The sequence below is a fragment of the Gadus morhua genome, chromosome 22, assembly GCF_902167405.1.
Source record: "Gadus morhua chromosome 22, gadMor3.0, whole genome shotgun sequence".
Classification (NCBI taxonomy): Eukaryota; Metazoa; Chordata; class Actinopteri; order Gadiformes; family Gadidae; genus Gadus; species Gadus morhua.
Window position 1 is genome coordinate 18,800,794 of NC_044069.1, and position 17,697 is coordinate 18,818,490.

Genomic DNA, 17,697 nt, shown 5'->3' on the forward strand with positions numbered 1-17,697 from the left:
CCTGAATAGCATCAAGATCTCTTTATCCAGGCACAAATCCATCACAAAAAGAATAACTCAAAAGGAGGCATTCAATTTCATAGATCTTAAAACATTTTAATAAAAACAAAAAAATCCGAAATATAGTCTTTGCTTTTGAAGTAGACTAAAATTTAGATCGTATTTACATGAAGAAGGCACAGCAAGTTCCAAAGTGAATGCATACTAACCAAGCTAAATCTGTTCATAAACAGGTACAAAAAGAGCACAAATAAAACCAATGAACATACAGAAATGTGTGGATTTACACATTGCTTCATAATTAGAGAGAAATATTGGTACATGAATACCAATATCACCGTAACCTGAATCATTAAATTAACTTGGCAAAACCCATAGACAAAAAGATAAAGCTGTAATACTATCAAGTATAACTACTACTAGGACATAAGGATTGTTTATTTTTGCTATGTCCTTAACAGCAGGCATTTCTGAGACCAAGATACAATCATCAATGTAAGCTGTGGCTACATAACAACAAAACAAGCCAGGATGGCCTTCTAACATCCTCATTGGATTAACCTAAAGGGAGGCCATTTTCTTCTATTGCTCAAAATGTATACAGTTGACCTTTAATCAGCATGGAACACCGACAGCATCCTGCTCAGTGTTCAGCAAGGGCCAATGTAGGCTGCTATGGCAATGGCCACTCAACATATTGTCAAAAGAAACTGCATCTAACCTCGGGGTCAGGACTGTCCCCATGGCTGATGAAAGACCCCATTTTAAGTGCATACAGTACATGAATTTGTATTATATCCACTACCCCTGGATGTTACAGTGTTGCCTAATTAGGGAGGACCAGATATGGCATTAGATGAATGAAGTTCTTGAACTTTTTCTCTCTGAAATGGGAAAATGAACAAATATAACTTAACCAAAGCACTGACACTTGTCAGGAACTTTATAATAAACGCTCTGTAAACGATGAAGCTTGGAATCAGAAAAGTCCAATCGTCGTTTTGACACCCTACAGTCGCTCAGGCATGTTGAGCTGTCCCACCCACATCCTGTCCAACTGTACGCAATACGTGTCTGCTTGGTGTAGCCTGACCTCCACCCACCCCCCCTCACCCCTCCTCCTCTTTCCTATGCTACATCGTCTCTGACCAGAGGGGAGGCCAGAAGAGCCAGCAGTAGACCCCCCAGGGCGGGGCCTCACAGGTCACACAGCACAGAGTTCTCCAGGGTGAAGTCGTAGTTGAAACTGGTCAGGTTGTAGTTCACGTCCCGGGACAGGTTCAGGTCAGAGTTCAGGGGGAACCCCCCCTGCATGGCCAGGATGTGGGGGGCCAGGGTGAAGGGGACGTCTCCAAGGAAGTCAGGCACGGACACGTTCAGGTCTGTGGGAGCAGGGGCTGGGGCTACTGCTGCTGCTGCCGCCGCCGCCACGGTGGGCACGGCTGGGGCCGGCCTCCTGTGGTCCGCCAGGTGGGGGTACAGCTGAGGGTACTGGGAGGAGATGGGATTGCAAAGGTCTGTTAATTGCAATGCTTGGTCAATGACTTGAAGTTCTAATTTTACAGGGGTAACAATTTTTGCAGAATTGTCTCCTCTCCTTCCATAGCTCAACAAAAGGCCATGCATCGTCTATACAGCTGACCAGTCGCTTCTGTTCACTGGGTGGCAGATTTAGGTCTGAACCTTCTTTTGACTTTACTATATTCATCACTTTAGACTAAAAGGGAAGTCCATCCAGTGGTTATCCACTGTTAAATGTGAGTGAAAGTACATGGGCTGATACCAGGTGGAGTTTGATGTACAGGCCACATTTGGCAGACATTCCACATTACTACAATGCGTTCATTTAGGCATTGCCTATAGAACACTTGGCCTACTCTTAACTTGCATAAAAAGGCAAGCTGTGTGCAGCACATCACACATCTAATATTTACATTTCAAACTGTGACCCGTTTCTTTAAAGAGGAGTGATTTATATGACATGAGGCCAGAAATATATAAGCTTATGGATCAACATTTAGAATTAATGACCTTCCTTTCCCAGAGTCAATATTTCCATCCAAATACTCTCTTAATGAGGTGATGAACATGCTGATCCCCAGACGCCGACAGTACTTGTCAGAACCTCTGACACAGCTCGTGGGATCCCTACGTCAGTGTACGGTCTTCCTCACGCTCCCGACACGTAGGCAAAATAAAACTTCAGTTCACAGACACGGCCACATGTGAAACCAGTCCAGGCTGTGCACTTCTGCAACAACCCGAGGAAGGAAGTGCGATGGGTGCTGAGGCCACGGTGACCACCGACAGATGCAGTATCTGTACAAACCTCAACACTGTTCTCAATGCAGGTCACACCACAATTACAGTCCTAAAGCGCTGCAGACATGCTGCTGTTTGTAGAACTCGCCATGGCTCTCTAAACACTGTCAGTGGGACGGCTAAATAACACAGGTTAATGTGAGATGTGGAGGAGTCGGTTTGTTTAGACCAGTGAAGAGTGAAAAGTATTATTCTGTTTGTCATTATAGTGCCCGTTTTTAAGTAGGAATATACTGCCTGCTCATGTGAATAGGTTAACAGTGAATTCATTCATTCACTCATAGTCTGTCTTTCTCTTGCATTCAATACGTTTTCTATACGTCTTATGGAATGAAGAAGAGTTTAAGTGCATAGCTACTACTGTTATTAACGTGAACAAAATAAGGTTGTATATTCCATGCTATCCTTTGCTGCATTACATGTATAATTTATTTCATCCGTGCCATTGTTTGCTGATTGCAGCGTAATGTCCCTGCAGTTGACGTTCATTATTTGCAATATGGAGAGAGAGTTGCAGATTCCTTTGGGAGCACAAAGAGAACCCTAACAAGCATGAGTCTACCTACTCAGGCCGACCGTGTTGTGGATTCTGCTAAACCACACATAGTTACAGTCTCCAGGATCCCAAACACCAAACAAACCAGGAGCCACTCAGGCAGGGCCACGGCAACGAGAGCACTTACTATATAGATATTTCTATTTCTATATCTATAAAGATAGAGATATATTCAAATATCTATATTTTATATGAAGACAAAAACATTTAGTTGTCGGCATATCCGGTTAAAGTGTTCCTTCTAGAGATGTCCGATATTATCGGCCCACCGATATTATCGGCCCGATATTAGCAGAAAATGTAATATCTGTCAATATCGGTATCGGATTTTTTTGGCCTTAAAACCGATTTTTTTTTTTTTTTTTTTTATTTATAGCTCAAATAATTTTTTTCAGAATTGTGCAGTACAGTGCACATTGTAATTGACTCATATTTGTGCATTAATTCAATTAAGGTTATTGAGTTTTAGTTAAAGAAACATACTGCTATGTTGCACATAGTTGTTCAGGTACAATGTTTTATCATTTGTGAAGTCAAGTTTGCCCTATTTGTTGTGGGCATTGTCAAGATTATCTCAGGGAGAGTGTAATCCAAACTGTTGTCTGAGACCATTAAAAAAATAAAATAAACATGGCACGTTTCCCTTAAATTAAGTTGAAGTATCTTTCTTATTTTGCACAGACAATGTTAACATTTGGAAAGCCTTGTTGCATTCAAGAATGCATCCAGTGGGGCATCACAATAACATTAAGCATGTTGTGTTAATTCCACAACAGGAGATATGTGATGTTACCTAAATTAGGTTTGAGGAAAAATAACCCAAATATCGACATCGGTATCGGCTGATATCGGAATCGAAAATTTAGAGTTGGACAATATCGCATATCGGATATCGGCAAAAAAGCCAATATCGGACATCCCTAGTTCCTTCTTTTCCAAGAGAAACATACTTGGCTAATGATTACCACAGCTCTGGTCAACAGTCTTGCCGGTCTGCCGCTATCGTCACCAGCTTGCTGTTGCGCCATAAGAAGCACATGCTTACACACCAGTACACCAATGTGTTGTTATGCACACGTCTACACCGCTCGGCTGCATTGCACGAAGGTGGCGGCGGAGCGGTGGAGCACCTGAGACGACTGCACCACCACGTTGGTGGACGGGTGGGACCCGTAGGCCCTCTGCATCCTCCAGCTCTCCTCCCCGACCGTCTCCCCTGGGGAGGAAACATAAAGAGGTCCTTTAGTAAGCCACACGTGGAACACACCGGAACACCTTTAAACAGGTTCACTCGTTGCGGTTCCTTGCCAACCAAGAGCTCAACACTGAGTCAGAGTGTCGGCAGATCAACGGCTGGGTGGCTGCCATGGTGGGGATGCAAAAAAGGACCATAGTGGGGGCAAAAGAAAGACAGGAACTACTTCTTTGACTGTTCTTTTCTCGTCATTCAAGTCTTAACTAGGTCAGAAAGTGAGATTATCAGAGTCCCAACACCTTTCTGATCACATTAATGGATTAAGAAGCCCTCGACCACTTGGGACCAGCAATTTAGAGAATACTCTGTCGGAGTGTACCATAGATCAGTGAGCCTCTGGGGCCTGGGGCTTGATTCTGTAACCAGTGGAGTCCCTGATCCTGGTTCACAGACAGACCAGCTCTTACTGTAACCAGTGGAGTCCCTGATCCTGGTTCACAGACAGACCAGCTCTTACTGTAACCAGTGGAGTCCCTGATCCTGGTTCACAGACAGACCAGCTCTTACTGTAACCAGTGGAGTCCCAGATCCTGGTTCATAGACAGACCAGCTCTTACTGTAACCAGTGGAGTCCCTGATCCTGGTTCACAGAGAGACCAGCTCTTACTGTAACCAGTGGAGTCCCTGATCCTGGTTCACAGACAGACCAGCTCTTACTGTAACCAGTGGAGTCCCTGATCCTGGTTCACAGACAGACCAGCTCTTACTGTAACCAGTGGAGTCCCTGATCCTGGTTCACAGACAGACCAGCTCTTACTGTAACCAGTGGAGTCCCTGATCCTGGTTCACAGACAGACCAGCTCTTACTGGAACCAGTGGAGTCCCTGATCCTGGTTCACAGACAGACCAGCTCTTACTGTAACCAGTGGAGTCCCTGATCCTGGTTCACAGACAGACCAGCTCTTACTGTAACCAGTGGAGTCCCTGATCCTGGTTCACAGACAGACCAGCTCTTACTGTAACCAGTGGAGTCCCAGATCCTGGTTCACAGACAGACCAGCTCTTACTGTAACCAGTGGAGTCCCTGATCCTGGTTCACAGAGAGACCAGCTCTTACTGTAACCAGTGGAGTCCTTGATCCTGGTTCACAGACAGACCAGCTCTTACTGTAACCAGTGGAGTCCCTGATCCTGGTTCACAGACAGACCAGCTCTTACTGTAACCAGTGGAGTCCCTGATCCTGGTTCACAGACAGACCAGCTCTTACTGGAACCAGTGGAGTCCCTGATCCTGGTTCACAGACAGACCAGCTCTTACTGTAACCAGTGGAGTCCCTGATCCTGGTTCACAGACAGACCAGCTCTTACTGTAACCAGTGGAGTCCCTGATCCTGGTTCATAGACAGAAAAGCTTTTACTGTAACCAGTGGAGTCCCTGATCCTGGTTCATAGACAGACCAGCTCTTACTGTAACCAGTGGAGTCCCTGATCCTGGTTCATAGACAGACCAGCTCTTACTGTAACCAGTGGAGTCCCTGATCCTGGTTCATAGACAGACCAGCTATTACTGTAACCAGTGGAGTCCCTGATCCTGGTTCATAGACAGACCAGCCCTTACTGTAACCAGTGGGGTCCCTGATCCTGGTTCATAGACAGACCAGCTCTTATTGTAACCAGTGAGGTCCCTGATCCTGGTTCATAGACAGACCAGCTCTTACTGTAACCAGTGGTGGAGTCCCTGATCCTGGTTCATAGACAGACCAGCTCTTACTGTAACCAGTGGAGTCCCTGATCCTGGTTCATAGACGGACCAGCTCTTACTGTAACCAGTGAGGTCCCTGATCCTGGTTCATAGACAGAACAGCTCTTACTGTAACCAGTGGAGTCCCTGATCCTGGTTCATAGACAGACCAGCTCTTACTGTAACCAGTGGAGTCCCTGATCCTGGTTCATAGACAGAACAGCTGTTTTTGCACCAGACCCACTACATCTTGATAGCACAGTTAGCACTCAGCTACACCATACATGCTTACAGGATTTAATACAGCATTTGACTGGCCTATTCTCCCCATCCCCTTGTGGTCCATGACCGATTCATCCTCAATGGAACCTATAGAAGCAGCCATTGCCATAGCAGGAGTGTGACTCAGGCTAGGGCCACATGGGCCCAGTTTATTGCATCTTTCTGTTGAGCAGTCCAGACCAAAACACAGTGCTGGTGGACTGTAATCCTGCTGCAGCCACACTTAGGTTTTTTTGTATCCCTTGAGTACTTTACTCTCACTGGTGCACTTAATCACTTCTGTCTACATACCCTATAATCCCTTTACTGAGACTGGCATTGGAGCTCATATGGTTCTCAAATATAGTCCCTGTGACTTTAGTAAAATGTTTCTATCTCACTCCTCCTGTTCCAGAAAGTATGCAGGCACTCAGCAAGCAAAAGGAGTGAGATTGTTGTGTGTATTCCTGTTCTTTGGTTCACAAGGAACAATCCTTAGGAAAACGCTGCCAAAACAAATCTTCCCTGAGCATGAAGTCTGCAGTTCTATGAAACCCATCTAAAATAGAACCTGACATATTTCCTGACATTTTAGACCCGCACTTTCCATTCACATCTGCAAGAGGAATTCCTGGCAGGGCCACTGTGAAAGTTAGAGGTGAGTCTCTGTCTTCGAAAAGATCTGCAGCTTTGAAACAAATCCATAATGCTATACAACCTGAGACTAGGTATTCTCCATCGCCAAGACAATTGTCAGCAGTTTCTAAATAGCCTCATCTTTGACCTCAATAAGACTCAATAAGAGCTGAAGCTGTAAGTTAGCCTTCCTCCTCATCCCAGACCCGTCAGCCGAACCCTTCTCTCCCACCATGCATTGGAGGGGACACAAATAGTTACCGCTGGATTACTAAAAGTGGTCATGATTTTGGTAAGTTAATGTCACCAGTTAATGTGACGTCTCCTTTTATTGGCATCATTAGTTATATTCTTCCCATTGCAAACAGGGCACACAGGTTTGTCTCTGTGCTGTAGGTAAAAGCCAGTGCAAAAGATATTAACTGCATGTGGCTCGTTAAAAAACATATGTATTTCTAAAGTAAAACGTTTTCTAGACTCTATTGGCTGGCCTGCTATTTTTTGCAGCTTGTGTTAGTGATCTCATGGGGTTACAGTATGTCAGTGCTTATGAGTGCAGTGCAATGCACGGCATACAAAGCTAGAGGCCACTCCTAAACTAGGTGAGAAATAGAATGGGCCAACACATTCTCAGGGATAATGCCTTGTAATGCGTGACAGGGTCCGGGACTTAACACTGGTTAAGCTAAGAGTACGGTATCGCTTATAATGTCGTTAGAAGCCAAGTCAGCTCACACAGATGCACACCGACTGTCTTCCCTCTCTGAAGATATATATAAAATTGGCAAAATCCTGTAATCCACACAAGAAGCCAATTGAGTGTCTGAGAAAAAGAGGCGGGTCAAGAAAGGCGGAAAACAGCTGTTTGGGACTTAAACAGACAGCTCTTCAGACTCTGCTGCACACTGACTTGGACTCTGATCTGCACTTTGAGGCAGGCACCATTTTCTCAGAGAACTAGCTGCAGAAATCAGACAATGGGGAAAGTTCTGAAGCAACCACTCCCACGGATGTGTCCTCCTTCAGATTGCATGCAACATCATTGTGAAAAAGATATTTGTATCCATAAAAAAACTAAATTCGTACAGCCAATTAAAAGCATCTAAATGATATGTGGATGCAGTCACAAAGAACAAAAACACTATTCATGCGTCAACGTGCCCTTTGGACACAAAGGAAAAGAACCCCGAACTCAAAGACCTTCAGTGACGAGCCTCTGAGATTCATGTGACGCATGAGGCTGAGCCTGCCCCCTAATGTTGGGGGGTAGCCATAGCACCTTGTTTTTCTCCAAAAACCCTTCAACCCTCAGGAGGATTTGATCTTCCTGCCTCGGTTACCAAATGGATAGATGAAGGCGTGTGTGTGTGTGTGTGTGTGGGGGGGGGGGTGGGGTCATGTTCGGCAAGAAACTCACCATGACCCTAACTCCGCCCTGCTGGGGTGGTGTTGCTGGCAGGCAGTTCCCATGGCTACAGAATGGGACTGGTCTCCTAACACTCCACACCAAAACTGAAGGACTTTTATCTGCTTTTTCTATTATTCTACCGCCATGGGATTAGAGCTCAAAACAAATGTACCGATTGAACAAATTCCAAAAACTATTTTAAGGGGCCCTAAATTCATTGAAAACAAAATAAAACAAATTATTAATTTTGGATGTTTTATGAACAGTGTTGCTCCTTTGTGATACTTTCGCATCCTTGCATTTGATCTTGAGTATACTTTCTTGAAGATAAAGGATAGATAAAAAGATAGAACAAAACAGTATTATTTAATTAAAATTCTGTTTCACAACATTGTGTTTTGTATTGAATTATAATATTCCTTGTAACATGACACTGTGGCAGCCATCAATATGACATTACTAGATTTGGATCAAAGAGCAGGATTAAACCAAGCATGGGGAGCATCTGGGAGCGGGTCAACTTTACTGGAGGTTAGAGCACTGTGCACAGAAACCCTCGCCAAACATAACAGGCCACTCGAGGCCATCTGCGGCCACTCTCCTGGGAGCTCTTCCAATTAAAGACACAGGATCAACCAGACCTCACACTGAAACCGTACAGGGACAGTAGGGAGAAGGAATTTCCCAGACTGATACATTTTCTTTAGCCTATTTACAGCCTAATTTCAAATTTGGGAAACACAAGATTATCTTTAATACTAACACAGACTACATTTCTTTTAGGGATTGTCCATATCTGCAAAACGAACCACATTTGTCTTTGTTACTAACCTTGACTGTGTTTATTTCTCTCAAGAATTCTAGGGGGAAAATAATTATAGTTGACTAATGAAGTAATTTGAAGATACAGCTCAGAAAAGGCAGCCTTAACGAATGTAAAAAATAAAATAAAAACAGTACTGCTAATACATATGAGAATATTGAATTTAGTCTGCGACTTGATATCTTATTGCGATGAAGCTTAAAAAAGTATCTCTCATCTCATTTCAGATTAACTCATTGGTTGTAGTGCAGGAGACACGTGACCTCAACGCGACTACCTGCCTCAACAGCGGTTTCGTTTCCTTACACTGTTTTATTGCGAGATTATTTTAAATATCAGGATAAATCGTTTAAGCAAACACATCGTTATCAGAGATAGTAAATGTCATAGTCTGTCCTACCGACTATCACGAACCCCCCGTCCGTCTCCTTCTCGGGGGTCGTCTTCTTGGGGTCTTTACGAAGACCCAGAAAGTTCAGCATGACTCCGATCTGTGGGCAAGTGCCTGATTACAACGAGTATTCTCTTAGCATTAGACAAATACAACCATAACATCGATAAAGTCATAATAGTTAGTCGCCAGTAAGTGGGCTTGTGCTGAGTGACTTCCAGGGAACTGAAAGTTTACTTTACTGTCTGGTGACCCCATGATAACGGTGGCCATTATTCCTCAACATTGCGATGTGGCATCGCCTTAACACTGGTAAAAAATAAAATGAACGACCTACTGTAGATGTAGCTTTAAATCAACTGTTGGTGGTTTAAATGTCTCGTTTTAAAGTAATACGGACGACATTATCGGTTTGTGTCTTCCTTGTATAGCTGTTGTGATGGTAGCTGTGGCGCGGCGTTCAAATCGCTCCGGCTCGAAACCAGCCTCCGCAAACCATTCCCGGAATTATGCGCTAATCTACGCAATCTTAACATATTTATGATGAATACCAGGACATTAAAATACACATTTGACCGACACCAACCATATCATTTCGGATAATAGTAAAATTAGCCTATGTACAGATACACAAATGTATTTCCAAATTGAGTGGGAACCACCTAACGGTATAGCTATTGTTTTAGGAGACAGTATATCACTACAGAACGCCAGGAAATACGTAGTTCGTTTTGGGTGCGTTCGTTTTGGGTATTTGGGTTTCCCGGTACATGAACCCTATGTTAGGGCCTTGGGTGACACATGCACCGCCAATCAGGGATGCCCTTTGACACAAAACATACAATCAAATATTTCCCGCGCAACACAGCGTTGTTCCCAGTTCACCAAACCTAGGAGGACAACAAGATGTCAGCTATCTATGAAGCCCCGAGAGCCAGAATAAACACGTCCATGTTGTCCCAGTATGTGAGCCGCCCCGTCTGCTTCGTGGGACGCGTGGAGAAGGTAGGACTTTCCTCTTCGTCGGTTGGTTTGGTTAAACCCCGACGTTGTGTTTGTTCCTTCAGTCCAGGGCTATAGCAGTGGTCCCGAAAGTCTCATCCTGTCCACAGGTCCATCCCTCAGGGAGGACCGTAACCCTGTCTGATGGAGAGAGTGAAGGTCTTCCACAATGGAGTGATCACTAACGTCTCGTCCTGTCCGCAGGTCCATCCCTCAGGGAAGTCCTTCACCATGTGTGATGGAGAAGGGAAGGTGGTGTCAGTGGAGCTGAACGAACCCGTGAGTACAGCCGCCTCTCTCCTAGTAACTGATCCTCTAGAGACGTCTAACGTTATATAACAGGGACGGATTGACTCCATACGGTCCGTTTGTTTATCTTCCCTTTCAAGCCATTGCACTACATGGTTGAATATGTAAGATGAGAAATATTACATGTATGAAGAAATCGACCAAGTGTTATGTAGGGGGGTTGATTAGTGCCCAAATCCGAGGTCAGACTAAATTCTCTCAATTTCAGTAGGAATGCAAAATGCCATATAGACGATAAAGGGCTGGGATGCAAGTCGAGACTATACAATCGGTATCTCAAACTCAAATAATATCTTAATAACTCAAAATCGACTGGAGTCCTCATTTAAGGTTCTTACATCGGAGACGCTTCTCAAGTACAGTAGCTTGAGTAGCCTGATATAATATACCAACATGAAGGATGCCTCCTCTTCTCCAGCTTGACGAGGAGCTGAGTGGCGTGGTGGAGGTCGTTGGCATGGTGACCAACAAGGGAGCTCTCATGGGCTCTGCCTACACCATATTCCAGGAAGAGAAGGGCGTCGCTTTTGGTGAGTTTTATTTTTGAACACAAGAAGTTTCTTTATTTGTCATTGCAGACACATGTACATATTTTTCTCATGTTGAAGCGCTTTTAGTGCACTTTGAGCTCTTATGTTGTTAATCTTTGTTTCCTCTTACCCTCCAGATCTGGAACTTTACAACGAAGCTCTCAAAGTGATCCATGACTTCTCTCAGTACTACCCCTTTAAAGTGGAAACAAGTGGATGAATGACTTTGGCCCTTTTTCGTTATGTGATTCCTTCAGTTTGTTTTGTAAATGTTTAATTATACGTTTGTGCACGATTTGCAGCCAAAGTAGCTTTCTGTAATAAAATTGTATATTTAAAAGCTTGCATCTTCACTACAAGTCCAAACGTTGAATACACTGTACAGCAAACAATGTTAATCTCTTTAACCATATCAAGATTAAATTATCCATAATGTATATAATTTAAAATGCCTAATGTATTATGAAAATTGCATTTTCCAACGTGCCTGTCTATGTAGATGTAACTGTATTGAGCCTGCTCCATGGTTCCATCTGCTGGTTGAAGACTATAAATGCATCCTATTGCAGTACTCTGCATCTATGACTTTACTTTATCGACATCATGTCATTTAGACATAGAAATGACCAATAATACAAAACAACTTGATTTATAGTGACGCAGGAAATCATAAAAGTATACATTTAAATGTACTATGTATAAACCTACCTTAAATATATAACAAGTCAAAGCTGATATTTCATTTGATACAATGTAACTTAACCTGCCCTTTGAACTTTCTTGACCGTGCTAATGCCTAACCTTTTACTGGTATATTCCATCATTGCAATACTTATTTAAATCTAGGCTTCTCCCATAACAATTTCTGAAACCACCATAAGATATCTGGATTTCTCCGGCGCCACAGCTAATGCAGTTGTGCAAGGCTACAATGATCCATCCCAACCAACGATTAAAAAAAACGCATCCAAAGAAAATGTGAAAGCAATTGTGACTACCAAGGCGCTGTAATGGGCTGATTGTCAGCAGTGATGATTTATCTAGTGGACAGAACGGAGTGAGTAACCTTGCCTATACACGGCCCTCTTGAGGGGTGGGAAGGGCTTGCCTGGAGCAGGCCAGCTGTCATGTGAATGCAGGTCGAGACGACTGCGCTTGTTTTGACATCTGCTCTTATCTGAGCCTCCATTTAAGAGCGATCGCTGCCATCTGGTAGCAAATCAATCTGTCATTATTCTTATTCTTAGAGATCTTGCAAGATATCACATTTAGACAAATGAGAAGAAAGAAATGTATATCGCTCATAGGCAGGGATACATTTCCAAATGAATAAATTCAGTTGAAGCAGGTGTAAAGCAACGTCTTCTGTGACCAGATTCCCTTTTTAAGTGGAAATAACTATACTTAGAGCAGGTATTAAAAAAATTTGCTAAATTGTACATTCAACAGCCTGGTGCGTAGATGCATACATTATCATTTATCTGCTTATACGGTCTGTGTGTCTCCTGCACTATAACCCTGTGATCAGGTGGCTACTGCTAAACAAATCCCCTTCTCCACAACCCACAACCCAGTGACACCAACCCTATACCTAACCTACTGATACCAACCCTCTACCTAACCCACGTATACCAACTGATGTATATCACTGTTAATAATAATAATTTGCAGCTGTTAAGCCCGCCAACAATACGCTGTACATATGAAGGGTTCAATTTAGAGTTGTATCATCGTTCTATAATAAAATAAGTATAAAGCAACTTTTCTGGCACTTTAGTCTTTTGAAGTTCCCTTTCTGAAGGTCGACAAAGCCCAGCTTTGTGTTAACACTAGTGTTACACAGTCAACCAGATCAGTGCTGATAGGCCCTCGGTCGGGCCTGGACCCCTGAGCATTTCAGGGGTGGTCCCCCACTGGTCTGTTGTGCCTGTTAACCCCGTCAGGACCACCCCACCGGCCTCCACCCGGCCCTGGATCTGCTTCAACCGCCCAATGAAGTCCTCCGTGGTGATCCCCCCAACACACCTCCAGAAGGGCATCCTTCTTCGTCCACATACCCAGGGCCGTGGGGGGCTAGGCCTGCTATATAAAGCTGTCAGGCCCATTTGGTCGTTTTTCACATTCCCACATGCTTTTCCGCTGTGTCATGTCTGTGACATGTTGAACAAACGATCAGAGCATGGCAGGTTCAAGGAAACTTAATGGCTGCGGCTGCAAGCTACTTGGGTGAATTACAAATGCTTTAATAAAAACGGCCATTTATTTTTTCTTGAGACTTTGAGACTTAATTTGCCAGCAAATACTCTGGAGCCAATGGAGGAACATGTATGAAATGTTCATACTATTCAATTACTTAACGTCTATTCATTTTATGAATATCACGTTTTTAGTTTGAATTGAAGAACAGCGGGAGCCTGTCGGTGTGGTTTCGGAATTAAAGGCAGGGCAGCAGCCGCCAGGGAACGCTGTTCTCCTCTGCCTTGCGGCAAACAAAAAACACTAGATGTAGTTTTTTTTGTATTTCAAACCTACATTTAGCTATTTTATTTATTTAGGATCCCCCATAGTTATTACGGCCGTAACAACTGTTCTTTCTCGGGCCTCAAAAGACAAGACAATTAAACATCACATCATTGATAATCAAAAGACAAACACCAAAACCATAAAATAAATGAAGTAGTACTCTTACCTTCATGTCAGCTCAACAATAATGGTTAAACAAGTAAATCACATCACGAAGAATATCACACTGAATATCATACAGAATGTAACACAGAATATGACTGAATATGACACTGAATATGACACTGAATATTAATAGTAAAGAATTTATTTTTTTATTAATTGCTTTTAAGTTATTTGTTAGAATTGATCCTACTGGTATCTGGGTTTAATGTAGTGGTAGTTTTTTCAAGTTTGACCTAGCCCTATGCATTAATTGTATTTAAAGTATTGGGTAAAGGTAAAGGAAACATACCATGAGGCCTGTCTGGAGTCATAAATATGACATTATGGAATAAGTCACTTTTTGTGAACCTGAAGGGAAAGACCGGATGTCTGAGAGTTATGATCTGCCACATGCTATTGGAGCTTGGAAGTCATAGCTTCCTGGCTCCCTGGGTTGAAACAAAGCTGAAGATGACTTGTTGCTACCTTTTTTTAAGTTATGTCTTTATTTAGTTAGTTAAGTTTATTTCCCGCAGGTTTGCTTATTAGTTAAACGGCTTCTCAAGGTTTGGTGTAAAGTGCACCTACCAGATGTGCAGGCTGCTGTACACTGACAGGCTGCTGCTCACCGACACGCTGCTGCTCACTGACAGGCTGCTGTTCATTGACAGGCTGCTGAACTTACAGGCTGCTGAACACTGACAGGCAGCTGAACGGACAGGCTGCTGAACCATGACAGGCTGCTGAACGGACAGGCTGCTGAACCATGACAGGCTGCTGAACTTACAGTCTGCTGCCCACTGACAGGCTGCTGAACTTACAGTCTGCTGCCCACTGACAGGCTGCTGAACTTACAGGCTGCTGAACACTGACAGGCTGCTGAACTTACAGGCTGCTGCTCACTGACAGGCTGCTGAATTTACAGGCTGCTGCTCACTGACAGGTTGATGAACAGTGACAGGCTGCTGCTCACTGACAGGCTGCTGTTCATTGACAGGCTGCTGAACTCCCAGGCTGCTGCACCCTGACAGGCTGCTGCTGCAGTAGGGCCTGAGTGAATCCATCAGGAGCGTCTCCCTTCCCTTTGCGCCAGGAGCGGCGTGTGTCTGTTTGATTGATGCCAGGCTCCTGTCAGGCCCTATAGCCTGTCTACCTGAGTTACGACGTGGGGCCAAATGGCTCTTTTCCATATTGACATTTTCCAGAGCTCTCTTCTGAGCGGATCTCGCCCGCATGGACCGCATCTCGATAGAGGATCATCGCTCCGCTCCCATTCTGGACCCCGTGAGTCTTCTTTATGTTGCTTCTTATTCAATGTTTGATTGAAATTCGGTCACACACTTAAGGCCAATTGCAAAGTTGGGAGAAGTATTGCTATGGTACACAGAGAGCTCCCAGCAGAACAGTAAAGCAGGAATGTGTTCAGCGTTCCTGGATGTTCCTCGTGTCGGACCACAGTGGGCCCGGGCGACCGCAGCCTCTCAGAACGTGTTGTTACAACCGTCCATGATCACACAAACACAACCGTGGACGCAGCCTTTGTCTTCTCATGGGGGGATTATTAACGCATTCCCAGCCTTGCTGGCCCTGCCTTTGCCTTTGAGCTCACAGGGTCCTCTTCATACATATTCAGTGTGTGTGTGGGGGGTGTCCAGCAGGTCTGACTCCAGAGCGCGGACCCCTCACTCGGCGGCCTCAGAGCAGCATCACCTCGGACCCACAGCCGTCCCTCCTGAGCCTCTACGGAAACAATCTGCGTCTGATTTAACAGGTGAGAGCTGCTCTGGTTCATTATATGCTCGTTTTTACGCTGCTGATTACATGATGGCATAGTAGTTAGCTTCTGGGGTGGGGTGGGGGGGGGAGCACCAAAAGTGTATTCAAATAGACATCCATTTCATTATTCATGGATCACTGTTGATACTGCTTAGAAAGACGTTTCAGTTATCAACCTAGGCCTAACTAAGTTATGTTAATATAAGTCCACAGTCGGTAAAATATGGCCCCACCATAATTATTTTGAAGAAAATACTTTAGGCTGGGTCTTAATATAGCCTATAATATAGTTTGCAATTATGTAATATAACTATAGCAATTGATCTGTATGTGCTTCTGTCTGACTCTACAAAAACGCCGCTATACTTTCAGAGACTGAGATGGTTTAAATCAGTGGCCAGTGAATACATTTCATGATTAATATTTATGGCGCAAAATCGATAGACAGACGAGTGTAGCGTTGTCCCCCCCTAGTGTTGTGAACCAGCAATGTTTGACGTGCCGGAATTCGTCCAGCAGTGGAGGGATTCCACTGTGTGAGTTGTGAAGACTTACTTTTTTGAGGGATAAGGGATTATAATTGGCTACATGCTCAATTATATAATTGTGTTAATCGTAGGGAACAGAACACTTTATTTACTTGCCAGGATGGTTCAGGGTTAGAATTCCAAAAATTGGCAAGATTTACGATGGAGGAAACAAAATTATGAAATTCAGTTTTACAGCTTCAAGGTTTGAGTACATATATTCTTATAATTATTTAAACTAAATAATAGTTCATGAATAAATAAATAACACATCACACAACATCGATATCGACTTTTGCAGTAGGCCTATATCGTGTTAAATGCAGTCCCCACATGTTGTGCGGCAGGGTGAGCGGACGCTGGAGTCATGCGCTGGGTCCTAGAGCTAGCCTGTCTGATGCTGCTCCTGCAGCTCTCTGCCGGAGCCCAGGGGAGGAGGAGGAAGGGGCAGAGAGACGACAACCAGGTCATCCTGAACGAAGGGAAAGGTAAGACTTGGTCCTTGTTCAGTTATTAACTTACCACAATGTGTGTTTGGATGGATATGTGTGTGTTTGTGTGTGTGTGTGTGTGTGTGTGTGTGTGTGTGTGTGTGTGTGTGTGTGTGTGTGTGTGTGTGTGTGTGTGTGTGTGTGTGTGTGTGTGTCTGTGTCTGTGTCTGTGTGTCTGTGTGTCTGTCTGTGTCTCTGTGTTTATTTTGGGGGGGGCTTCTTGGGATGCCCCTATTCCCTTGAGTATTGATGCCCGTATTAAGACCCATGCAACATGATTCTGTCAATGTACTTTACCGCACCACATTTGAAAAAGCGAGGCGCTGGAGAGCACTATTTGTTTGAATGCAAATACAATTTTACCACAAGATGGGAGAAATCTTGGAATCCCAGCCTCACAAGAGGGAATTAACGTTCCTCCACAGTCAGCCCAACATATTCAGTCTGTGTTTGCTGAGGTTCTACTCGTCAGTGTGCAACCCTTCAGCAAAGGGGACCCCAACCTTTTTTCCCCCTCAAGGCCCACTTCCAAGTCATCTAAACAAGTTTCTATGGCCCAGAGTCTACATGAAATAAGATCTGCACCCAGCCACAACCCAACTATCAATATAAACCCAACCATGGTGACCAAGGTTCCATATGTACCCACCCTTATTAAAGCAATGACATAGCTTTAGACTAAATGCCTGACCAGTTATAAATCCCAGCTTTAACTCACAGGCCCTCTCTAACCTGACATAACCTGACCGACTCACAGCTAGCGTGGACCCCCCCCCTGTGGTGTGCATCAAGGCCGCAGTAACCCTGTTGCCCTTCTCTCTGTCTCCGTGGCTGTGGCTGATGTGCCAGTGCTGGTGTGCCCGGTGGAGCTGATGTTCCTGGTGGACAGCTCGGAGACGGCCAAGCTGCTGCTGTTCCAGAAGCAGAAGGAGTTCGTCCTGCGCTTCAGCGAGCGTCTGTCCCGTCTGCAGGCCCCCGGGTGGCGCGTGCGCCTGCGCATGGCCGCCGCGCAGTACAGCAGCAGCGTGGTCGTGGAGCACAACTTCCGCGACTGGCAGGACCT

General features: G+C 44.4%; 3 protein-coding genes across 4 annotated transcripts in view; 2 read left to right on the top strand and 1 right to left on the bottom strand.

The window, feature by feature from the left end:
* Positions 1-70: 70 nt before the first annotated feature.
* Positions 71-9,886, bottom strand: umad1 (UBAP1-MVB12-associated (UMA) domain containing 1). 2 transcript variants are annotated; one of them, XM_030346285.1, is made up of 4 exons: positions 9,670-9,886; positions 9,342-9,432; positions 4,009-4,094; positions 71-1,491 (listed from the first exon to the last, which is right to left on the bottom strand). In XM_030346285.1, the coding sequence occupies exons 2-4, from the start codon at positions 9,421-9,423 to the stop codon at positions 1,198-1,200; spliced, it is 462 nt and encodes a 153-aa protein (XP_030202145.1). In that variant the 5' UTR covers positions 9,424-9,432; positions 9,670-9,886; the 3' UTR covers positions 71-1,197. The 2 variants fall into 2 exon arrangements, with proteins under 2 accessions (XP_030202145.1, XP_030202146.1); XM_030346286.1 differs by having other exon boundaries at positions 9,342-9,446.
* A 138-nt stretch (positions 9,887-10,024) lies between these two features.
* Positions 10,025-11,513, top strand: rpa3 (replication protein A3). Its single transcript, XM_030346287.1, has 4 exons — positions 10,025-10,337; positions 10,539-10,613; positions 11,062-11,173; positions 11,311-11,513. Exons 1-4 carry the CDS (start codon positions 10,239-10,241, stop codon positions 11,391-11,393), a joined length of 369 nt encoding a protein of 122 aa, XP_030202147.1. The 5' UTR covers positions 10,025-10,238; the 3' UTR covers positions 11,394-11,513.
* Positions 11,514-15,025: 3,512 nt separating this feature from the next.
* The window catches only part of col28a1a (collagen, type XXVIII, alpha 1a), a 22,245-nt gene continuing 19,573 nt past the window's right edge, over positions 15,026-17,697 (top strand). Inside the window, exons 1-4 of the mRNA XM_030347735.1 lie at positions 15,026-15,124; positions 15,496-15,611; positions 16,491-16,631; positions 17,484-17,697. The exon at positions 17,484-17,697 is cut by the window's right edge and continues 346 nt beyond it. Coding sequence (XP_030203595.1) covers positions 16,511-16,631; positions 17,484-17,697 — 335 coding nt within the window. The 5' untranslated portion in view covers positions 15,026-15,124; positions 15,496-15,611; positions 16,491-16,510. The remainder of the gene's footprint in view (positions 15,125-15,495; positions 15,612-16,490; positions 16,632-17,483) is intronic.